Below are 25,862 nucleotides of genomic sequence, written 5' to 3'. Positions count from 1 at the left end.
AACTTCTGCAAGAGTTATGGACCAGCATCATTTTTGTTCCCCCAAAGTTTAACAACTTTTCCAACTTTGGAGAAACAGACAATACAGAAAACCAAGTATCTAAAGCAAATAAAGGACTAATACTTTACTGCTACTTTAGCTCTCTGTGTTCTATTAAACATAATTTGGGGCCACTGTGAACAGGACATTAATTCACTTTATTTTTTTTTATTGTGTTCAGTTAGCCACTGTATAGTACATAATTAGTTTTTGATGTAGTGTTCAATGATTCATTAGTTAAGCATAACACCCAATGCTCATCACAACACGTGCCCTCCTCAATACACTTTAGACTCAACATTTAGCTTTGTCTCCTCAGTGCTCCCATTGTGGGTTCTCTTCTAATGTCATCACCCATCAGCCCCTCCTCAACCACTGGCTTTCACAGATTTCTATTAATAGTCACCCTATATAAAATATGCTTGAGAAAATGTAGAAGGAAATGTATTTACTCAGCAAAAGTTTAATTAAAATCTTCTAAGGATGACCTCAGTGACTAGAGAAAAATTCTCATTCTCATCATCAAACCCCAAAAAGAGTCTTGTTGGACAGTTTGCAATGAAATGGAAGCCCCAACAAGGTTTAATTAGGCTAGTCAAAGCCTAAATCTTTTTATTATTGTACTTTCTGGCAGGGAGTTCAGAATCAAAATTGATTCTTCCCTTTCAATATTAAACTTTATTTTTTCCTTCCCTAAGGAAAGGGAAGGGTTTGCGAGCTGGCTGCTTGATTACACTTTTGGTTATACTTGGCATGGCATCAGGTTGTTTCGGATGGGGTTGGCCCAGAGCATCAACTGGCGTGGTCACCTGATAACACTGAATTGGGCGGAATCTGGAGTATGAGCCAGTAGGTGCCCTTTCAGGAGACACAGTGCCACATGTTATGCAAGAGCAGATTGTCCCTGCCTTTTATGGTCAGGTGAGGTGAGCCTGATGGGCAAGCCAAGGCCACTAATCAGAAGAGAATATATCACTGAGCCATAATTGTCAGTGTACTAATGAACTTGAATCAATAACCACCCCTTTAAATGTGACTGGGTGTACCATGCCTCCTCTGGAGAGGCATGGGGCAGATAGACTGGGGAGGTAGGCAGCTCTGAGAGTGAATCCTAGCTTTATCACTTCACCGGCTGGGTGATCTTGGGAAAGTTACTCTCTAACTCCCTACTCGAGAGCCAACTCCTCATTTGTTAAATGAGGATGATACCTACCTTTTAGCAGTTTTTTGAAGATTGAAAATAATCTTTGTGCAAAGCACCTACTAAAGTAATTGGTAGGCACTACAAGAATGATGGATGAGAATAGCATGATTCACAGAATTACAGATTCACTCTCTAAATTTATTGAGCACTTACTATGGACTAGTATAGCACCCATGATCAATGACTTCCATGTATTATCTCATGGGACATTGTTGTAAATGTAAGTATCATTCTCACTTTTCAGAATGGAAAAAGAGGTTTGGTGAAATTAAGGAATATGATGTACCCAATTTCATTGATAGTCAGGAGTAGAGACAGAATTTGAGGTCAGCTGGTCTGATCTGAAAGGCTTAGCCTGTGAAAGGAGAACTTAAAGGGGGGGGAGGGGAAGTTCTGCAAAGTAACTAGTTACATATTTAATTCATGGCTAATCCAGAGCTATTAGCAACGTACAACAGCCAACTTGTCAAAATATTAGTGTGATATTTTATATCAGACAAGATAGGCTAGATTTTGCCATGGTAATAAACAACCCAAATTTCAGTGGATTAACCCAATATTAACCAATAACATGAGGTTATTTCTCAGTCATGCTACATGATCCAAGTGACTTGACAGGGGAAGGGGTCTACTCTTCGAAGCCAGTCAACAGTCCAGGATGACAGAAGCTCCACTGTGACATGTACATTGAGTACCATAGAAAAGGAAGGGAACATTACACATTGGCTTGTGAATTTTCCACGAGAGGATATGCATGGCTTAGGTGTATACTTCTGGGAAAATGTGCATCCCGTGGCCATGTTCAACAGGAGCAGGGAAATGTGATCCAAACGTGTCTGCAAGGATGAAAGCTGGACATATTTGGTGCACAACACTAATGACTACTGTCAATTTTAGACCTTAACTCACAAAAAGGTTTTAATTCAGTCTCCTGGTTTTCAAAACCACTTGGTTATCTGTGGTAAATTGTATTATTATGTTCTCAATTGTTTATTCCACGTCCTATGAGGCAACTATATTTCCCCATTCCATGGATCTCAATCACTGCCATATGACTTGCTATGACTAACAAACGATGAGCAGTAGTGAGGCATCCTGCCATTTCTCTTTTTTCTCCCTGCCATGAGAACGGCATATCCTACATAGGGCTGCTTGCTCCTTCAATCTGCATCCTGGAGTAAACACGAGGTGAACAGAGCTGTAGCTCACATGTACTGTGAATGAGAAATAAGCCTTTGTGTTTTAAGCCCTTAGGGTTGTTTGTTACTGAAGCATAACTTACGGAAAGTGGACTGCTACAATATCTTCATCACTCTTCCTAGTCCATAAAGAACAATGGAGTTGGCTATACAGAAATTACTATTTACATTTTACCCTTGAACAATACAGGTTTGAACTATGTGGGTCCACTTATATGTGGATTTTTTTACAGTATAGTACTGTAAATGTATTTTCTCTTCCTTATGATTTCCTTAACATTTTCTTTTTTCTAGCTTACTTTATCATAAGAATACATTATATTACATATAACATATAAAAATATGTGTTAATCAACTATGTTATTGGTAAGGCTTCTGTTCAAAAGCAGGCTATCAGTAGTTATGTTTTGGAGAGTCAAAATTATACATGGATTTTCAACTGCATGGGGAGTCAGTGCCTCAAACCCCCACATCATTTAAGGGTGAACTGACTGTCCGTTTTGTTGAAGTAGATCCATACTTTAAAGCAGAAGTATCTCTAAGGAATTATTATGTAAGTCAATATAATTTAGTTGAGTTGAGTTAACAGCACAAAATACATTCTCCAAATCGGGACATCACCCAATACCTTAGAGTTCTTATGAGAAACCTCCTAGGAGGAGAACTGGGAACATAGAAATACTGTTTTCAGATGCAGACTATTGGCCCTGTCCTCAGTGAGCCCTTGCCTTAGAAGACCCAAGAATAATCTATATTCATGTCCACTTTGGGCAGAAATTATAATGATGAAATGTTACTATCTATAGGAATGCAAAGTCTCTTCTGAGTCCAGTGATCCTCATTAATTCACATCCCATCGATTTGTAATTCATGGTAAGTAACTGGGGCAGAGTCCAGGTTGGCATTTACTCTAGGTTGTGAGTATGCATTTCTTGAACTGGCTATCACAAGTTAACATTTGCCATTTTGACTATTCAGAGGGTCATTTGTTATCCCGTCAAGGCATCGCTGATGCATGGTCCCTGAAAACAATGAAGCCACTCTCTGTGTTTGGCCCTTTGGACTGCCAGGCTTCCCACCCTCTCAAAGTTTTGTTCTCTGTGGCCTTTCACCTGTGCAGTCTATGGGGGAAGAAATGATCTGCTCTCATAGAATCAGGAAGTCAAAAGGTCACCTGTGAGGTAGGTACCATTATTGATTCCATTTTAGTGTGGAAGAAATCTCGAGGCATTGAGACATTAAGGAAGCCAGTGAACAGAGCAACTGTGGTTTGAACCCGGGATGGCTGGCACTATAAACAACACCAAGAAGCACTTAAGCTTATCTGTAGCTGAGAGAGATTACTTTTAAAGAAGAGGCATCCTAAACAATTAATATAACAAAGAGAATTTGCAAGTGGGTGTGTGTAAGAGAGAAGAGGAAGGGCATGCTTAACTGGAGAAGAAGCACCTCTGGCTGTTTGTTTAGCTCAGTGTGTAGTGTGTGTGTGTATGTGCGTGAAAAATTTACATGGTTTTCCCCAGTGATTCTCTCCTGGTCATCGGAAATTGTCCAGTAGAACTGTTTCACTGGCACCATGCTGTCTCCGCTCATATTGTAGGATGCCCTAGGAAATAATAAAACTCCATTTATTTAAGGATATGCTAATTAGAGGCTTCACACTATTTGACACTCATGTCTTAATCTGAATAGTGCTATTTCTTCCCAACATGAGTATTGACTTTAGAGTTTGGGCCAGAGGTAACTTTTAGATGCTAGTTCAATTTTTTTCTTGGGTTTGAATCTAAATTGTACATATTGTGTGTCCATCATTGATTTCTATGGGACATCAATTTCAGTAGCTCCTCATGGCCTATTTAGAAAAGGAAGACCAATGGTGTTTTAAGAATGAAAAATTTTTTGTCAATTTTTTTGTATTTTGTCAATCACAATCACAATCATATATCGTCACTTTGATGTACTACCTTCTAAATTATGGGACCCTACATGCCTCCTAAATTGGGGGAAATATTTAACGGAGTTATAATATTTAACAGAGTTATAGTATTCTTCCTTTTATAGGGCTTGTGGAAAGCTTAAAACTCTGTGTGTGTTCTACAGCATCCAACCTCAGATTGTTAGGACATTTGGAGAACCAGTACACAGTGTCCTCAAACTACTGAGGACCACAAAAAGTTTACCCTATTTGGGGAGCAATTATCATCAGTTTTTATCCAGCCAATGACACTACTGGATATTGAGGTAGACATTTTGGAAAGAAGCCCTGAATAAATCACTTGAACCTAATGCTCAAGGAAGAAAGGATAGTTGGACTTCTTGATGCTGATGAATGGTAGATTTCTACATAGGAAAAATAAATTCATGTGTCCTTGAAGTTTTTTTTTTTTTTTATTCCTATTTATGTAGATTTACCAGGAGGGTTTCACCCAAGTTCAGATCAATCAATTAATTCTTTTCCTGGGCTAGGTAGTTGGGGTTAAAACTCTTAAGACAAAGATGGTGAATCCTGAGATAATGACTTGTCAATGGCGAGATTAGCTGTAACTTATCAAAAGGAGAAAATAAGATTTGAAAAATGTAATGGGTATGAAATATCATTACTAGAAATAGCTTAAGAGTACTGTAATGCTAACACTCAACCATCTTATCTGCAAAATGCCAGCTTTTCAAAATCTGTGATCTCATATTCTCCTCTATTATAGTGAAGTGGCATTTTGATCACAGGAAAGAAAAATGGTACTTGGAAATCGGATCTGACAGAACCTCGTACTCTTCCAGGGGTATTTGTGTAGACATTGCTTACTCGATTTGGATTGCAGAACCGTTTTGTGGCACATTTCATTTTAATATATGGCTGTTAAAAATTCATGTGAATGCATAAAGAGTTTTAAAATGAACTGGTAACATCGGAGACCAACAGAGACACCTTAAAAAAAAAATAGGAACTAATAGTAGAGGAAAAGGGAAGACAGCCTGTTTGCACACTAAACAGTCATTTTCTTTGGGTGCACTTCTCTACTGAATTTTCATGAACCAACAGCTTTCACCATGCAAAGAGCACTGGACTTGGAGGCTGTAAACGTCAGCGATCTTGGGTTTCAAGTTCCTACTCTCCCAGCCGCCATTTGACTTTAGCCAAGTACTAGCCTAGTCTTGCTAGCAACTCATCTTGCTTGGGTCTCCATTTTCTCATCTGTAAAGAGCTGGGTGAAGATTGCTTGCAACTCAGAACTCCTGTGATCTGTGGTGTGATTTTTTGTGTGACAAAACCCTCTTCACATGCACGTTCCTCTAGAGACAGAATTGAATTCTCCTGTCGTGAAGGATGGAAACTCCTCCCGATTCACCCTCCCCCACTTCCCATTTCCGACTTCCGGTTTGCTGGCGCCTACTTCCGGTTTGCCCTCCTGGGCTTCTGATGCACACTCCTCTCCTGGGTAACCGACAGACGCGGGCTGCTGGGCTGTCAGCCCTGTTTCCTCATCTGTAGTGTTAGTATATATGCATTGACTTGGCTTCCTCCCATCCTCCACTTTCCCCAGTTTTCTGTGCAGTATTTAAATTTTCCGGAAGTTCTCTTCTTTGAGAAAAAGTTGAAGGGAAAAAAACAACAACAAACAAACCCAGAGATGGAGGTGGAGCTCAGAGATTAAGAGGCTTGAACGAGATCCCAATCAGTCACAGCGTGTTAGCCTCCTCTGGATCCCGATTCAAACAAGCAGATTTGAAAGCAATTGATTATGCTTTAGAAGCCTTGTCTTTTAGAAACACACACGGAAAGATGTGTGGATCAAATGATCCGATGCCAGGGGCAGTTAGTGAGCGGTAGTATAGATGGAACAAGTTTGATTGTGAATTGAGAATTCTAGAAATTGAATGATGGGTACATGGGAGTTAATTATACTATTTGGTCTACTCTTGTATAAGTTTTATGATTTCCATAATAAAAAGTGTAAAAAAAAAAAAGGCTTAATGGGGATTCATCCTAACTAACGAGGCACATTTGCTGAGGTGTTGGAAAGGGCTGCTTGTCATAGTTGCATAATCGTTGGGGGTAAATATGGAAGTTCATCAATCAGAAAGGCTATAGTGAGGAGCTGGCTGGCAACGGGCCCAGCTCTGTGTAGCTGTCATCTAGCCTCCAGGCCAATTTGCCCTCTATAAATAACAGTCTATATGAATGCTTTACTATTTTAAAGCGCATTTGCCACAGCTGCCGAGCATGTTTGTTTACGTAGCTGTGAACCCTTCTGTAAACATCACTATCTCAAAATTGCCCATGTGTCAGGAACATAAAGGGCCCCCTTTAAAAATATATTTGCAGGATGAGACGCGGCCAGTTCCCAGATGTCTGGGTGGCTGGTGTCAGAATTTTCCAGGGTTTGATTCGTTTTCAAAAATAGAATCACATGACTGGAAGGTTCTTGGGAGGTCACCGTGTACATCCCTCTGACTCTGGGCTGGACCAGACTAAAGCCATCCGCCAAGGATGTGGCTCTATCTTTTGTAGGTCTTTTGTGGGTCTTCTGTGAGTCTGTCTTTTATGAGGCTAGAGGACTGGGGCCAGAACGTGTAGGGCATTGAAGTTGGGCAAGACTCATGTCCTGCCTTCAAGGAGCTTACTTTCATTTGCTAAAAACGTGCCTGACTCTAAGTGATGTGACAAAGCCGTACAGCTATCATGAAAATATAATGTGTCAATGGAACACCAACTGACCTGTTAGGCCAGGGCGCTCAGCAGACTGAAGGACCTGGGTGGATACTCAGCTCACTGCAGGATAGCTCAGATTTCCAGAAAGCATTGGGATCACTGTGTAACCATAACACGCATGACAGAAAGAGAGCATTGTGGTGAGATTGCGGTGTGGGGCTCATCCTTGGAAGAGGACTGCTAATTGGGATCAGTGATAGTGGTTTAAGGTTAACTAAGACATTTTGGAAAGGAGTGAATAAAACGGAAATTGTTTTATGTCAGCTTGCTGTTTTCAAGGCTTCTGATTTCCCATCTAGCCCTACAATGAATAATTAGATCCTTGTGAATTTGTTTTCCTTGGTGTGCATTTGGTCCACATTTATTTTTTTCCTGTGGCTTTGGCTCCCTGAAGCATTCCTTCCCTCATCCCTCAAGGGCCTGTTTAGTACCCATAAATCCCATTTGTGCTTTTCATTCACAAAGAAAAAGCATCCCGCTGAAGTTTAAGAGATCAGATGTTCTGGAAGTACTGAACTGTATGAATCCCATCAGGAAAAGATCAAGACATATCCAGCTTCCAGACAAACCCAGAACTTTCTAGAACACTCTTCCCTCCACTTAACAGAAATTAGAAAACTATTTTTTTTTTTTTGAAGAAAATTAACAGTAGTTGACTTTCCCCAGGAACAGTGTTTTGATTCTTTTTTGCTGGCAACTACCAAGTTTTCTCTAAGAAAGCAGGAAGAAAGACTGCTGAATGCTCAGAGGCAAGTATCACTGCTTAATTACCAAGAAAACAGTGTTCTTCCCTTTAGAAAGCCTCACTCATAACAAGCTGTCATCAGAAAGACAGGGTCTGCCCCAGGAAGAATTCCAGCTCAGGGACATTACAAAGATAATTTGCTTATTCTGGATTCATTTGTTTTTTGAGATTGGGCTCTGGTTTGAGGGAACACAAAGCTCAGCTCCTGCAATCTGAAGCTCAGATTAACACCAATAACCAGAGGGTACATCTCCAGTGGCTTTTGCTTCTTGAACTCAGAAATACAATGATAAGAAGGCTTGTCCACCCCCCTCCCTCATGTCCTACTGGGAGAATTTATAGTGAGTAATCTTTTTTTTTTAAATTTAAATTCAATTAGCCAACATATAGTACATCATTAATAGCGAGAAATCTAATATTAAAACCGCATCCTGAGTGGTCAGTTGATGCTGGTGATAACTGTACCACAGTGGCCACCACTAGGGGGATCCAGAGTCCCGGTGCTCAGCCGAGGTGGGAGAAGTTTCTGGTCTGCGAGGAAATGACAGAGCTCCCCGTTTGGATTGTTTCCTCCCCTCTCTCCTCCCCTTCCTTCTCCTCTCTCTTATTCCTCCTCCCCACACACAATCATTGCCTCAGGGGTACATGGGAAAGTCAGGCTCAAGGCACAGATAGCCCCGTTCACACGAGCAGCTCTTAGTATTCCACAGGGAATTATTTTGTTATTCTTTAAAGCCGTTTCAAATTAGGTCCATGTTCCTTTTGTTTTATGGAAAGAAGCACATGCCAATCACTGAGCTCCATACGAAGACTTTTACTCACATTTTCACTGTTTGCTGCATTTAAAAAAACCCAGCACAAAAGTTTCCACCACTCTAAGAGAAGTTAGTTAGAGATTATGACTTCGCCTGTTGGGTACCGGGAAGTAGAAACAGGGGACCAACGACTTTCAAGGGATGACCAAGATCAGGTTATGGGTTGAAGAAGAATCCGGGGCAGGGCTGTTGGCCGTGCATTTTCAGATTATATAGATGAACCCTGAGGTTGCAGACTTCAAAGCACAGAAGGGCAGCTTGCTTATCTAAAGAGGATTTTAAGTCTAATACTGATAACTCCAAAGAACAGGAAAGAAAATAATGAATTTGGGTTCCAGTTTATACTTTTCCTGTGGGGCACTGTTCTTAGCTTAAGTCAGAATGTAGGGATCTATTTTGTGGAATGTTACCGATGAATATGGGCAGAACCTGCTTTGCTATTGGGATGTAGAAGATGTGTAAAGTTCAGATACGAGTGAAGACATCAATAAAAACAGACCATTTCTCTATTTGGAGGACAGATCATTTTCCTGAGAACACACCAATGATCAGCCATTAACAGCAGAAGGGTCAATAGGATTGTGATGAACGGATCTTCCATTTTTTTCCTTTCCTGCTCGAATTATTTACTGGGTCCACAATGTTATGTCAGCTGGGGGTTCAGCAGGTAGAGTATGTGGAAAGACACCTTGCCTGCCCTTGATATAAAAGAAGAGCCAGTGCTTCAGGTCTTGCAAATGGCTTCCAAAGAAGGGGTGAAATTGCATTTTTATTAAAGCAATTTGTCAGGCTTCCTTTGAAAGGCTTAACTTTTTCCTCCTGGCTTGCCAATAAATAACCTCAAGTATTTAAATTAACCAATGTTTTAGAGCAACTTAAAAAGTGCTTTGGAGACCGATAAGATTTTAATTTAAGGAAATATTTGGAAATTTAAAATATAGTAAGTGGTGCTTTCGAAAAATTGTTTATTGGTTTATTTTCCAAAGACTTTTAAAAAGTTAGATGGTTAGGCTTCTTGGAGGGTACACCAGGGTTATAGGACACATAAGCATATTATTTCATGAAACAAGGGGGTGAAGTCAATTGTGAGTGAAGCTCAATTTTCATATTTTATCATAAATAAGTATGTCAGGTCCAGCTTAAAATGAGCATTGATCCCACAGATAACCCAGGATGGAGCACGCCTTACCTGTAGCTTCCACCATTCCTTCTAGGATGACCACAATTTCCAGTTCCTCTTTGGGCAGCTGGGCTTTGGAGATCTCCCAGAAAGGACTCTGTTGGTTAATTTCGTGGCTGATGATGAGTGGTGATACCAGAAACAGGCGGTCATCACCGGTGTAATACCCTACATTGATATCTGTTTGGTTCAAGGGGATGAACTCACCCTCTGAGGTCTGTTTGGACTTGATCAACTTGGCTCGGATGGAAGCCTCAACGATGTGGGAATTCCTGAGATCCCCTACTCGGAACATCAGGCACAGTTTCCCATCCCTCATGGAGATCACCGCATGGGTGGAAAAAACCAGGGTCTCTGCCCTCTTCTTGGGTTGCGATATTTTTACAAACATGCATCCCACCATGAATGCATTGACAATGGACCCCAGCACAGATTGGATTAAGAGGAGAATAATTCCCTCTGGGCACTTGTCTGTGATGACCCGGTAGCCATAACCGATGGTGGTTTCTGTCTCTATCGAGAATAAAAAAGCAGAGACGAACCCGTTAAGGTTGGTGACACAGGGAGTCCATGAAGGGTCCTCTATGTGGTCCATATCTCCTCGGATGTATGCGATTAGCCACCAGATCATCCCAAAAAAGAGCCATGTCACTGTGTAAACCATGACAAAAATCAATAGGTTGAATCTCCACTTGAGATCTACTAAGGTGGTGAAGATATCCGTCAGGTAGCGGTAGGTCTCCCTCACATTGCCGTGGTGGACGTTGCATTTTCCATCTTTCCGCACGTACCTCTGGATTTTCCTTTTGGTCCGGTCTCGGCTTATGTGTCTTGGCAGGTCGTCCCTGGCCTGCTTAGGCAACTTTGGCTGGTGAATGGCCACAGGGCTCTCAACATCCTGATCCATGGAGTCGCCCTCCAGGACGTTAGCTGGTGATTTGGAGGAAAGAAAAGAAAAATGGAATGAAATGCTGGTTCTTTTGGGATCATGGAAACCACACTGTATATGGTGTATGGTAGTGAAACCAAATAGCATTTGTGTAGCTTTTAACAGAATAGATGAAGCCATTTTTATTTGGCATCTCTGGACAGGTCTTTAGTTGACTTGGACTCTTGTGCCTTATAATCTAGCTCCTGTGAATACTTCCCCACCCTTCCCACCAGGACAGAGTTTACTGCTGTGAAACTGTCTCCCTCCAGCAAGTTCTAAGAGTCAGACCCTACATGGGATGTCTTCCCATTCCATCTGTGATGCCATCACATGGAGAGGCAGCACAGCCTGGATAAAGAAATGTTTCAATTCAGACAGTCTTGGTTCTGCCACTTAGCAATTGTGGGCCCTTGGACATGCTATCTGTCATGGGCTGAATTGTGCTCCCCCCCCGCCCCAATCTGTGTTGAAGACTTAACCCCCAACATGATTGTATTTGGAGATAGGGCCTTTAAGGAAATAACTAACATTAAGCGTGGAGCCCTCATAGAACAGGTGTCCTTATAAGAAGAGGGAGAGACACCTGGGTGTGCACCAGGGAGGGCTGTGTAAAGACAGTTAGAAGGTGGCCATCTGCAAACCAGGAAGAGAGGTCTTCCAACCGAAGCAAGGTGGCCAGAAAGGAATCCTGCCAGCTTCTTAATCTTAAACCTCCAGCCCCACCCCCCACTTTGGCATTCTGTTACGTCAGCTTGAGTAGACTTATACACTATCTGAATTCATTGAGTCCGAGTTTCCACATTTACAAAATGGTGATCATGATACCCAGTTTATAGGGTTTTTATAAAGTTGAATGAAACCATGTATGTGCTGTGTGCTTGCATGGAACAGACATATAATAAATATTCCTTTGTCTTTTTTTTTTTTTTTTAAAGATTTTATTTATTTATTTGAGAGAGAGAGAATGAGAGACAGAGAGCATGAGAGGGAGGAGGGTCAGAGGGAGAAGCAGACTCCCTGCCGAGCAGGGAGCCCGATGCGGGACTCGATCCAGGGACTCCAGGATCATGACCTGAGCCGAAGGCAGTCGCTTAACCAACTGAGCCACCCAGGCGCCCCGTGTCTCAAATTTCAGAGCCGGAAAATAAAATTTCTGGTTTTTGTTGGTAAGTATGCACGCATTATACTCTAATGGTTGATTTAATGCCAAGGTTAAAAAAAAAAAAAAAGGTGTGGGGGAAATGTTCTCTCTCTTTCTGTGTGTTACATGTTTTATTTGGTTTCTGCCTCAACATGTAACATCTGCAGTTTTGGCTCGTGGTTGTTTCCTTTCTGACGGCCTTCATGACTCATGCATTGGTACAGTTGTTAGCTAACAGTGCATTAGGAAAACTCTTCTAGAATCTGAGTGCAAAGGGAAATTTGGAAATGATACTGCTAGTAAACACATTAGCCACTGTATGAAGCTACTTGTTCAGTCAATAATTTTAAAGCTTCCCAGAAGTTTTAGAAGCTGTTTCTTTCCCTAGGCTTTCGTCCTGAGTCTTTGGCTGTACCATGCATTTTCTCTGTGGTAACTACGTGTTCCCCTGGGTTAAAGGAGAAACACAGTCTGTTGAAAAAACATTTACCTGAATAAGAAGATAGTTGCAAAGAGGACCTGAGTGGTACCAACTTCACTTACAGATTAACCTTGCTCATGGTTGGTTAGTTTCCTTAAAAATCAATCCCATAGATTGATTTTTTTTTCATTTCATGTTTCAGCACAAGGAAGAGACAACACTTGTTCTGCAGAACCTGCTGTTGGGTTTGACAACCTTGACTTTGAGATCACTGCCCTCAATAGCCTTCATTTGTAGAAGAGGAACTCTGCTTGTTCTTCTTCTTCTTCCAACAAAGAGACGAGGATAGGAGTCAAAGGGAAGCGGCTGAGGTCAGGACGGGAAGGAGGTGGGTGGGGCATCTGGACGGAAGCAGAAGCCAGCGCCCCTGCGAGGTGGGGATGGATGTGTGTGGCCCGGAGTGGTCATGCCTGAGCTCGTACTACTAATTTTGCCCTGGTTGGGAGTCTCTAAATCTGACTTCATGTGGGATGAACTCTGGGCTCAAACCCACCACGGTGGGGAGGCTTTGTTTGCAGGACACAAGGGCCCAGGTGGACCCGGTGAATGGTTTTGCCTTGACTCGGGTGGTAAGCTCTCCTGCTGTACAGAGCCACCTGAGCCCTGTGTCCCCAAGTCCTTCAGTCTTTCCAACCCAAAGAAGAGGGCTTGTCAGATTAGCCGACTCTTAACAGTCTTCAGTGATATTTCATACTTTAAAATGTCAAAGAGGAAACATACAACCCTCCTCCTGCCCCCCTCCCCCCACCCCCAATTTGAAGCTGTTTTCCTGCTTTTTTTCTGGCTGGGCCATAACTTTCAAATCCAGGCATTTATCCTGACCTGGAGCGTCCTGTCTGAACGGTTAATGAGTGAGTAGAGACAAGTGCTCTGGGTAGTCCTGGGAACCTGCCAGTTGATCCTCCAAATTCTTTTTTTGTTGTTGTTTTTTTCCTCTTTTTCTAGCTCAGGACTGGGCCACATTTCCAAGTTTCCTTTGCTTTGCATTGAGGGGCGGCCGGGGCAGAGTCCTGGCCTGTCTGGAGCTGGTGTGTCTTGCTGGGCCAAGGCCTTAAATAGAGGATGTGCCCCCTTCTACACCCCTGCCCCTTCTATGGAAGATGGTGGAGTCAGAAGGTGGTGGAGAGGCCCGGGTGCCGAGTCAGTGGCAAAGAGCTGCCATCTGACTAGAAACAAGAAAGAAAAAGATCATGTTTTAGCCATTATGTATTTTGTGTCTATTATCAAACACAGCCTTATCTCTCATTTTACGGGCAGCCATACTGACACGGAGAAGGAAGCGTCATCGGAGGGACTGGCGTGGGAAAGAGCAGGGAGAGAAGACGGACTGTTTGAGGATGGCGTCTACGATGAACTAGCATGTGGTTAATCGAATGCCTGGGGTTTGGTGTTGGGGAAAATGTAAATGCATATGGTACTTAAGTGCCTTTTAAAAACAGATAAAAATGGAATCAAACAAAGAAAGCCAAACCTCCTGGGGAGTGAGGTGGCTAGGTGGCCTCTAAGGGTATCCCTGTAGAAGGGGCAGTGGCTGCAGGCAAGGTGCATCCATGGGAAGATGGGGAGGGGGGTCAGGATACGTCACCCCCCAATCATGCCACTTTGGCATATTGATTATTTTGAAGTAAAGGTACTTACAAAAGAGCTAGTGCAAGAAGGCCCCCAGCCCCCCTGTTCTGAAAGCAGGAGATAAAGCTCCCATGTGAAAGGTGCCCTTCCTGTACCAAGAGGATGGAAGACACTCTCACCACCAGAGACAGGGAACTGGGGGCTGAGAAGGCTGTGTGGATAAACCTTGTTAAACTAACCCACATCTTCCCCGTCACTTCTTCACTGACTTTTTATTACCCATGGCCCAAACTCCCTTGTCTTGCCAATTCTTCACACATTGTCTCTTTGAATCGTGCCACAGCTTCCTGCTCTGGTCACCTGTTCTGTCTGTACTCTTCAGTTAGGCTCCCATGTGCAGGTGTGTGCTTTTCTCCTGTGATTCCATGTTGGTTTAATTCTTAGGTCCAGCCAGAGATGGAAAGAGGAGAAAGGAGAATGTTGCCTCTGGGCAGTGGGAGGTAAGGCTGGGCCTCTTGCTTAACAGGGGCCCCGGGTAGGGGCAGGCACAAGATTGAGAGAAACCACAAAGCCAGTGACATGTGAAAGGACGTAGGGAGTAGAAGACACTGGAGGAGGAGTCCCAAGGGGCAGGAAGGGTGAGGCCAATGAGGACGGGGGTGTGGAGTGCGCAGAAGGGGGCCCGAGCCTCCAGGCTGTGTCCGGAGCACTCGCGGGGAGCCTTGCATGAGGGAGAGAGGGGCCTCCCAGGTCTGAGCAGTGAGCGAGGCTCAGCACCCCTCAGCAGGAATGCAAATGCGTGTAAGGCAAATACAGAGGGGAACTTTAATGATGGTTCTTACCGTTCCTTTCGTGCCTGGAATCCCAGGCGTGGATTTGAGAGGGGATCTGAACTGCATTTGCAAGAGCATTCTGAGCTGCTCAGCAGCTGCACTCGGGAAAGCGGACATGTCTCCCTGGGATCCCGCGCAGCCTTCGACACTACGGACTTCTTGCCCGCTCCGCGACTCAGAAAATGGCCGCAGGGCCCCCCCCGCCCCCCCCCAGGCCACGCATGCGCAGCGGTCACATGGTCAGACCCACCCTCCCCACGTGCTGCTCCTTGTGCTTGGTCATGCGGGTGGCTTGAGCAGAGGGGATGCAGAGGAACTCCCTGCTGCCTTTGGAGTGCTGGACGATGGGCAAGAGGACGGTAGGAGCAACGCCGAGCATCCCGATGATTTCCTTCATGAGTTGCTTTACGGGATTTTGGCTTAAAGTAAATGTGGGTCTTAAAGTAAATGTGATAAAGCCAGCTGTTTCTTATCCCTCTTTCTCTTTTTTCCTCTCTCTCTTTTAGAAAGGTGATCAGTTGACATGAAACAAACTAAGGTGTAAAACAGCCTAGTGTTGAAATTTAACGTGAAAGAAATAATAGCAAGTGACAGAGGCACAAGCTGGGAGGGGCCTGATCCCTGAGTCACTGGGATCCTGTTGTCGAATTTTAGGTGCAGCGCTCATCCAGGGAAGGCTGCAGGGGTGCTCTGGCCAGTATAAATGTTCTCCTGATGGGAATTTGTTACATTTCCAATTATATATGAGTTCTCTGGGTGATGCTTCCACTGACTAGGGGAAACGTTCGAAAAGTACTTTAAGAATTTTTAACGCCTTTCAGAAAACCAATAGGAAAGCAGGAGAGCTCTCAAACGCATATGCAAAAATCAAAAGTTGGAAGGACATGCACACAGATGTTAACAGGGTAACTCTGAGCGGGTAGCTTGTGGGTGCTTTAAAATTTTCTTTTAAATATTCTGGTTCTTCCAAATTTTCTAGAATGAGTTTATATCACTTTTATAATAAAAAAGAAAAGGAATTTTCAAACAAAACATTGAGACACTGCTAGTTGTGTGATTTAAGGAATTTGAGAAAATCGTAACTAAACCCCCACTGTTGGGGTTTGAAATGAAAACTTTATGTTAGGTGAAATAAGTCAGATATGAAAGAACAAATATTGTATGATTCCATTTATAGGAGGTACCTAGGAGAGACAAATGCATGGAGACAGAAAGTAGAATAGAGGTTACCAGGGGCCAGGGGGAGAGAATGGGGAGTCATTCGTTTGTGATGATAAAAAAATTCTGGAAATGGATAGCGGTCCCAGTTGCACAACATTGTGAGTGTACTTAAATGCATTGAATTGTACACTTAAAAGTGTTTAAAATGGTAAATTTTATGTTACATATGTTTTACCAAAACTTAAAAAAATTACCTACTCAAATAGTTCATGTGTCATTGAGAGTCCCTAGATGGTCTATCAGATCTGGCTCACTTTTATTTTACTCTACTTTCTTTTTTACTCCCTTGAATCAAAAGAATGTGGTAAATTTGCTTCAGCACTCTTGATTAGAGGAGGCAATTTAAAATGCAGGGCATCATGCCATGGGAGGTCTACCACTGAGCTCTAAAAAAACCTCATTGGGAAGGAATTTCTCTGGTCAGAAGTAAGCAACAAATTAAAATATGATGTGAAAACAGAGACAAGGGAAAGGGGCACTGGGAAGATATCAGCAGGCTCAAACCTAAATCTATCTTGGGTGGAGAGCAGGGTGGGTTTGCTCAAGGAACTGGTGAGTGTGTGTTTGCTTCCTGACAGACAAAAGCTGGGATGGTGGGGCATTTGAAAAGCAGGAACAGCATGTGTGAAAGGCTTGAAGGGATGAAGCAGCTTTCTTTGGGAATGACAGAGATCCTGGAATAAAGCATGTGTGGGGGAAATGGAGGGAGCTAGGAGAGCAGTGGATGAGAGCCAGGCTGGACCCCAAAGTCTTCTGTACCAGGCTATGGAGATTGGTCTTAAAATGGGGAGTGATACGATTGAATATTTTATGTATTTTAGAAAGACCCCTCTGGAGGGTGGTCATGTGGAGTATAGATTAGAGGGAAACGTTGGCAAACTTTTTCTGTAAAGGGCCAATAGTAAATAGTTTAGTCTTTGTAGGCAACGTAAGTGTCTGTTGCATATTCTTCTTTGTTTTTTAAAGAACTTCTTATAACCCTTAAAAAATGTAACACTAATCCTAACTCATGAGCAGTACAGAAAGAGGCCACAGGCTGGATTTGCTGAATTCTGGATACAAGGTGCCAGCAAGACGGAGAGACAGTAGGGTGCTGGATTAAGGGAGCAGTCATGAGGATGAAGAGTTCGCAATGGATTTAGGGTTGAATAAGAAGCAGAATTAACATCATTTGGAGATTAGCAACAGCGGAGGGGCGTGGGCAGGAATTATCTGCGGAGTGGCAGGACCGTCCTGGAGGCATGAGGTTAGAGGGTGATGCCGGTTTGGGCTGGTTCGGTTGAGAGGTGGGCACTTCTGTGGGAAATCAAGTGTGTGGGGCTGAAGCTTGAAAAAGCTTAAAAAAATTTGAAAACTTTTGCCTGGTCTTTGATTTTGCTGAGTTCAGTTATTTGCATTGTTAGATGTTGATTTAATTCAGTGGGTCTGCTGAAGTATGGTTTTCTTGAAATTCACACTGGAAAAGGAGCCAAACTGAAGCTCCTTCACCACAAAAAGCCTACAAGAGATGTCTCCAATACCCCCTTCCCATCTTTTCCTCCTCCCCCCACCCTGGGCTCCAGGTTTGGAAGTTTATCGGTGCACACAAGGGGTAGCTGCAATTGTGGGTATGGATAGAAGCTCCTGGGGGGACTGTGCAGAGTGAGAAGAGAATATAGAAGAGAGGATCCTGGAAACTAATTACGTTAAGAAGTCAGAAGTAGAGGAGCAGCCAGAGGAGGGGCAGAGGAAGGGATAAGAGGTGTGAGGGGCAGGAGGAGAGAGCAGGGCAGGAAGCCAAGTGGGACTCCAGCCCAGGGTTCAGAAAAAGGGGGCATTATTCGGCACGCACTGTTGGGGACAACTATAAGCCCGCTTGGAAGAATAGTGATGAGTCCCTTCCTTATTTCTTATATCAGAATAAATTCCAAGTGGATTAAGGATTTAAATGCCAAGAAAAAAAAAAAAAGAAATGCTACAGAAGGCGTAGAAGATGTATTTTTGTAATTGTAAGAGTTGAGAAAGCCTTTCTAACCATGATAGGAATCCAGAAACTATTTTCAAAGACTGGTATTTTTGTCAGTACAAAAATTTTAAATGTTTGTTAAAAAAGTAAGAAGACAAACCAGGAAAAATATTTGCAACACATAACATATTTATTCCCAATTTACAAAAGCAATAAATACCTCCACGGGGGGGAAAAAAAAGATCATAGGAAATGAATAAGGAGTTTATAAGAGAAGAAATGCACAGAGCTAAAAAGCATATGGAAAGACTGTTCAAGTAAAAGCAATGCAAATATAATAACATTTTTTACTCTAAAGTTGGCGCAATTAGAAATGAAAGGCAAATATAGTATGTGGAGTGTGTGTGTTGGGAAAGGCAGTGGAATTGTGAACCTGCATGTTTTATGCGCGGTGTAACTGACAAGGTCTTCCTGGAGGGCAGGTCTTCCTGGAGGCCTCACAATTTAGGAGTGATTAGATGCTTTGGATCAGCAATTCAGGGTCTAGACATTTATTCTTAGGAAACAATGATGCAAACATCCATCAATTGTATGCAGGGGATATATTGCAGCCTCTCTTATAATAGTGAAAAATTAGAAACAACCTAAATGTCTGTCCATAAGCACTGGTTAAACATACTGTTGCAGATATAATCAATGGAATACTAAGTGGCCATTAAAAATGATTTTCCAATATTTTGTGGGTCTTCAACTCTTTGCTCCAAGATCACCTTCTTACTGAGGACTAAATTTACCCCTTTTTAAAATTGCAGTCATTGCCGCCCAGAATTCACCTCGGTCTTCCTTGTGCTACTGTTTGCTTTTCCTGTAATACTTTTTGCTTTCGGTGTCAAAGGGATTGGTTATTATGTGACCTTTTTATTGTCTGTTGGTTCCGGGTCAAAAGGTAAGCTCCTTGAGGGCAGAAACTTTTGCAACATCGTTTCCTTAGACTAAATGTCTAGATCCTGTGTGTTTTATTCACTGATGGATCTCAGGCTCTGGAAAAAGTGCCTGTCAGGTGGTAAACCCAAGCACCTATTTACTGAATGAACAGGTATGTGTTTACTGACTTGGTGGGTTGTCCATGCCACAGTGTTAGGTAAAAAGGCAGAATAAGAAAAGTATAGTCAGGGGCGCCTGGGTGGCTCAGTCGTTAAGCGTCTGCCTTCGGCTCAGGTCATGATCCCAGGGTCCTGGGATCGAGCCCCGCCTCAGGCTCCCTGCTCCGCGGGAAGCCTGCTTCTCCCTCTCCCACTGCTTGTGTTCCGTCTCTCGCTGTCTCTCTCGCTGTCAAATAAAATCTTTAAAAAAAAAAAAAAAGTATAGTCTACTTTCCGTACATTGCCATTTTGCAGTAATGTGTGTACACTTGTGAGTGTGTGCTTGCAGGTGTGTGTAGAAGAACGTAATCCAAAATGTTAATCTGATCAATCTCTGAGTTGTACGTTTGTGGGTGTTTTTGCTTTCTTTCAATTTTTCTATATTTAAATTTCCCCTTAATACGCTCCTAACATCTAAAATATCCATAGGAAACATAAAGCTCTTTCAGTTTTGAATAACGAAAACAAATGTTGCACAGAGCTGCTGAGCAATGCCCATAGGGCTAGACAATTGGAATTTACCAGTGTGGTGGGTTGAATAGTGTCTCTTGCCCCCCAAAATTCATGTCTATCCGGAACCTCAGAATGTGATCTTATTTGCACGTAAGGTCTTTGCACACGTAATTAAATATCAAGATAAGATCATACTGGATTAGGGTGGGTCCCAAATCCAATTAGAGCATCCGCATAAGAGATGGGAAAGGACAGACAGAGCCCCAGAGAAGGCCATGTGCTGTCAGAGGCAGGGATTAAGGTGATGTTGCCACAAGTCAAGGAATATTCGGAGCCACCAGAAGCTGAGAGAGGCAAGGGGGGATTCTCCTGCAGAGCATTCAGAGGGAATGTGGCCCTGTTGACACCTTAATTTTGGACTCTGACCACTAGGACTGTGGGAGAATAAATTTCTTTTGTTTTAAGCCACTCATGTTAACCGCAGGAAACTAATACAATTGGTGATTTTGGTGGGGGTGGTGCCATCTGAGTGATGGGGTTTAAGGTCAGGCTGCAGTGGGTTTGGGAGTGATTGTTCAGGGAGGGGGTGAAAAAAAGTATACACAATGTGTTTAAAGTTGGAGGGCTGGAGGGAGCTGACGGAGTGGGGACTTTGTGTGTGTGTGTGTGTGTGTGTGTGCGTGTACGTGTGTGTTTGTGTGTGTTGGGTGTCTCTGTGCTAAGAAGAAGCCAAAGGGAGAGGTTGCCCTTATAAGGAAGGGGGCAGTGGTGGAGTGAGGTGTTTGATGGAATGGAGATCAATCGAAGGTGCTGTAGGCGAAGGGCTGGGTAAATGCAGAAAAAGGGACAGAACTTCCTCCCAGAGAGGTAGGGATGATAATGGTGGGGGGAGGAGGAAAAGATGGGAAGGGGGTATTGGAGACATCTCTTGTAGGCTTTTTGTGGTGAAGGAGCTTCAGTTTGGCTCCTTTTCCAGTGTGAATTTCAAGAAAACCATACTTCAGCAGACCCACTGAATTAAATCAACATCTAACAATGCAAATAACTGAACTCAGCAAAATCAAAGACCAGGCAAAATTTCCCCGTGCTTACTGGCCGGGAAGAGCCTATGTAAAGAGGTATTTGTACACAACAGCCAAAAGGTGGGAGCAACCCAAGTGTCCCCACCAAGATGAATGGATAGGCAAAATTCGGTACATACATACAATGGGATATTATTTGGCCTTAAAAAGGGAGGACATTCTGACACCTGCTACAACGGGGATGAACCTTGAGGACCTTATGCTGAGTGCAATAAGCCAGACACAAAAGGACAGATGCTGTCTGATTGCACTTGCGTGAGGTCCCTAGAGCAGTCAGATCCTTAGGGCCTGGGGCCTGGGGGCGGGGGACGGGGGTTGTACAGGTACAGGCTTCAGTTTAGGAAGACGTACAACAATGTGAATGCACTCAATGCACTAGAAATACCCACTTAAAAATGGTTAAAATGGTAAATTGTATGTTTTATATATTTTGCCACAATAAAAAAGTAAACTGTGTTAAAAAAAGAAAAGCACATGTATTTGCTAAATGAGAGGAAAAGATTAGCTTTTCTAAAATGCTACAGCCTGAGGATGGGGTGGGATTTTCCTGCCTTACTCACTCCTGCATGTTTCGATTGCTGCTCCCATTTTAGGACTGAGACACATTTGACAGATGACTCAGAACTGTGGTTCTCAGTGGTGCCTAAAGTTCAGAATCAGTTTCCCTTGGCCCCTTGTCCCATTGCTGATAAGTCCTTGCCTAAGTCCTTATCTGAAGCTTGTGCCTCCTTGGGGACTGGTGAGGCTGGGCGTTTATGTCTGATGTGTATGAGAAGGTGAGGTGGGTTTTATTTGCCCAGTACTTTGAGCTGTTGTGCCTTTGGGAGGCAACTGTAGTCCGAAATCCAGAGACTGGAGAGTTTAGTGTCACTGTGTGGAAGAAGAGCTCCTACACCCCGCTGGGAGCATGTGACAGCTACCAAAGGGCAAAGGCTCTTGTTAAAATTCTAGCTTGGGGGCTCCACAACATGAACCTAAATTTAGAATGTCTAGGACCCACTGCAAGGTCAGAGGACTAATGTTGACTGCTCTGTGCGTGGAAATGGCTTTGTAAAATGTGCAATTTCAGTGCTCCAAGGAGAGGAGTGACAGGTCACTTTGGGCTGGTTGAAGGAGATCGACATCCAAAAACCTGATTTCTCTTCTCAAAGGATTTCAAGAATCAGAATGTTAGGCAGTTAGAACCGCTGGGAACCTCTTAGGGCCACCTCATACTGTTGTGTGGGTTGTCCACTGCACAAGGGTACCCACAGAAGGGGAGCAGAAAGGCTGTAAATCCAGTCTGTGCCTTGTCTGCCAACCCATGTGCTCCTTTTCAGTCCTGAGTCTGCTCAGAGTAAAGGGTGCTTTTGTTATTTGCTCTAAAGCATGTACAGGTGAGCAGTGGTCCTCGAACCCTGGACAGCATTTATTTCATCCTCCTCCTGTTTTGATATACATGAAAAAATTGAGGCCCCAGGAAGCCCGCTGACACCAAGAGGCAGAACCAGAGTGAGCTCTGAGATCCTGGATTCCAGTCTGGGCTCGCCTGTATACCTGTATGTCTTCCCTGTTCCCTGAAGTGGTGGTTACTTCAGGCTTTCCCCTCCCTCAGGGACCTTGACTTGCTGCTTTCCTTCTGGAGCATGAATCCTTTATGGCTGGGGGGAAGGAGCCATGGGAATCCGATTACTCCAGTGTGGGTTTGGAGTTAGCCAGACCTGGGGAATCCCAGCCACAGATTCTTTATTTGCAGAACGGGCGCAATGCCACCCTGCTGGGTTGATGGGAGAATTAGATGACGTAATGCCTGTGGGGCAGTGCAGTCTGGTGACAGGCAATGGGCTTTGGCCCAGGCAGGTCTGGAGTGGAACCTGCTCTCCCACTGCCAATCTGTGTGCATTTGTTCAGGCCACTTTTGTCTTTGAGTTCCGGTTTCTTCAGGTAGAAAATGAGAATTGTGAGACCTATCTTGCAGGGTTACTGTGAGAAAAAAACAAATCAAGCAAACCTAGCACCTGGTACATAGCTGACATTGAACAAATGGTAGCAATTACAATAGAGTCTGGGTCGAAGAAGGTACATAACTTGCAGCTATAGTAATCACTAGTTTTATAAGCTCAACATTGTCCTGGAAACCGTGGGAAATTCAGAAGCAATCCGAGACACAGACGGGTAGACCCATCTGGTTGTTAAGAGCCTGCCTGGTAACATAAGACCTGTACGCTGTCCCATATAATGCGCAGTTGCATTCTACACTGTGGACAAGAGACTATGAATGTTCCAGCATGCCAGAGACAGAGGTCAGCAGGGGCTGAGCCAATGGACAAGGCATCATGAAGGAGGTGAGAAATGACTATGACCCTCCAGTATGAAAAGAAGAAAGCCAACCCTCAGTGAACGTCTGCTATGTGCCAAGTACTGGGCTGGGTGCAATAGCCACACAGGGACGGCTGACCCATCTTACGGTGAGGCGATAGAGTTCTGTTGGGTTGAGCCGCTTGCTGAAGCTTACACATCTCAACTATGGTGGAGATTGGATTCTTGGTCACGGAGGCCTGATTCTGAAGCTTGTATTGTTTCTCTTCTGCTGTTGCAGATAGGTGAAGTGAAGGGTGTGTGCATGCACACATGTATGGTGTGCGTGCATGTGCGTGCATGGGGTAGGGGTGTGCACATGTCCACAATGCGAAGGAAAGGGTGGCAGCGAGAAGGACCCCCCTCACTCGTGTGCCATTGCAGTGCCTGGCCCTGGCGGGGTACAGGAAGGCGAATAGAGGAGTGGTGGATTTGTGGGGTTGCTCCTGGAGTAAGGGCCAACTCCAGAGAGGGGAAGGTGGAGCTGGAGAAGGGACAGGGTACCAAAAAGCCTCTCTAGGACCTATTGTGTCAGCTAACTGTCTGGTAGGTTGGAATATTCTGGTGTCTTGGGGGACTGACAGGGCAGAATGAACATTTATTGACTCCCTACTCTGTGCCTGCGCTGAGCTCTCTGGCTCCACATGTTATTTCTCTGTCTTTCCATCCTGCATACAGCTGTGCGGTATCACTAATTTGAGAGAGGCTGAACCCCTTGCCCAAGGTTACAGTCAGAATTGTGTTTAGTCTGGAGTGTTTGACTCCCAAGTTGAGGGCTCTTTCCGTTCACCAAACAGCACAGAAATGTGAAACACCCCAGCCCGGTGGTGCTGAGTGGATCAGTGAGCTGTCCCGGAGGACGAGAGTGCAGAGGGGTCACCAAGGAATCAAGACCACAGGCACCCAAGGGGCGTTCACAGATGGCAGTTGGAGGAGCAGAGGGTGGAGGAGGTTTGGGGGAGCAGCGAGTAGTGGAGGTAAGGAGAGGGGCTCCAGATCGGGGAGGCCATGGCAGTGCATTTGGCAGAGGAGAGGCCCTTGGGTCTGGTAGCGAGGAGACCACGGACAACTCTGAATAGGTGGTCATAATGAAAGTCAGGCTGCCAGGGAGGTGGTGATGATGGGCTGAAGCTACAAGAGGCATTCTGTCTGTAGGCGAAGGAGGGAGGTGGCGGAGAGGCTGGGAACAATGAGCGTGAAGCCTGGTTTTCCAAATGATGGGGGGAGGGAGCCATGGGAAATTCAGGAAGGGGTGCAAGCAGGATCTCCTGGGGGGTTGAGAAGGAATGGAAGGCAAGGCCAAGCATTACCCTCAGAGGGAAGACCAGCCCCTTCCTGTCTGCTGAAGACACCACGCCAGGCCCAGAGGGGTTGGCAAGGCTGTGCCCAGCTCAGAACGGTGACACCTGGTCCAGTCCTTTCTTCCTCCTGCCAGTGGACCTGGTCATTCCTCCTGGAGAGCCCACAGAATAATCTGATTTTCTAGTCTTGAGGAGGCATGAAGAGGGACAGGAAGAGGTAAGAAAATGGTTTCTTACTATTACTACTTACTAGTAGAGCCGAAACATGAGACCCCCTCCCTCAGATTCTAAAATTGTGGAAAATCTAATCTACAGAAGATTTGGTTAGCTCTGGAGTGAGGAGAGGAGGGGATGCTCTTTCAGAAGAACTGGCCCCTTGACTGGTGGGTGTGATGTGTCCTGGTAAATTCTCTGGGGCCAGACCGGTGGGGGCTTGCTTCGACCGCACCACACCATGGGCTTTCGCAGTGGAGGAAAGAACACTGATCCAGCCCTCACATCAGCCAGAGTTCCAATTTTAGACGAATGTCTCAGTCCACTTCCCACAAACCCGTTTCCGTTAAGAATTCTAGCGAGTGGAAAATTGAATTTCATTTCCTTTGCTGTCCCTCTCCTGGGGGCGACAGTCACTGGGTTTCAGAAGGAGAAGGGTCCTGGGTAATTCACCGAGAGCAGTCACCACATAACTGAGGGTTTGACACGAAGGGTGCGCATGTTGAAACACCTGTTGGGAGACTCCACCTGCTACCAGCAAAAAGGAGGGGGCCCGGAGAACAGGCACTGAGGGTGTTTACCTGCCCTGACAAGGTAGGTTTAATTTTACAAGAAAACTGTTATTTCCTTGAATCATTTCCCCCCTTGACTTCACATTTAGTGCACAAACTATAGGCATTGTGTTGTTTAACTTTGCACTTGAAATTTACGTGTTTTGAACGGATTAATGCCGACTTCTTTCCCTACGAAGGCTGGTCCTCTGAATGTATTTCAGTGATTACACTAATTCCTGCATCAATAAAAGAGAATTACTTTTACTGAGATGTGGTTTGAATTCCTAGTGAAACTCAATCAGAATGCAAAAGGCCTACATTTTGCACTTCATTAAATTTGTACTGTTCTGGAGAAGACCGCAGTTGGTATTTCAGAGTCTTTTTGAAGAGAAGCGGTCTCTCTTTGGTCATTGTTTTAGCCCTAAGAAATGGGCACTTCCTTAGCCAGGGTTCCGTGGGGGGAATGCACTGGATTTGGCGTCCCAAGATCCAAGTTGTCACATAACCATTTGGTCCCTTATCTTGAGCCGCTGACCTAACTCCCTTGACATCTTGATGTCCTTAGACGGTTGGTAGCTAACTTACCCTACCACTTTCCACCCTGAAAAATATTCACTATCCACAATTTTTTTCTAGGATGAAATAAGAAATTCCTTTTAAAAAGGACGCTTGATGTGTTTTGTTCAACCAAGTAAATTGCACCTGACTTACTCTGGAAAGCAAATGAAACACGATTTTAGCCGTAAGTTCTCAAAGGCTTCAGCCA

At 44.2% G+C, this 25,862-nt stretch overlaps 1 protein-coding gene across 1 annotated transcript in view; it reads right to left on the bottom strand.

The window, feature by feature from the left end:
* Nucleotides 1-25,862, bottom strand: part of KCNJ6 (potassium inwardly rectifying channel subfamily J member 6) — a 109,078-nt gene that overhangs the window by 61,340 nt on the left and 21,876 nt on the right. The window contains exon 2 of the mRNA XM_021677963.1: nucleotides 9,903-10,823. Coding sequence (XP_021533638.1) covers nucleotides 9,903-10,823 — 921 coding nt within the window. The remainder of the gene's footprint in view (nucleotides 1-9,902; nucleotides 10,824-25,862) is intronic.

The sequence above is a fragment of the Neomonachus schauinslandi genome, chromosome 1 (genome assembly GCF_002201575.2).
Source record: "Neomonachus schauinslandi chromosome 1, ASM220157v2, whole genome shotgun sequence".
NCBI lineage: Eukaryota > Metazoa > Chordata > Mammalia > Carnivora > Phocidae > Neomonachus > Neomonachus schauinslandi.
This window is presented reverse-complemented; position numbering and strand designations above follow the sequence as displayed.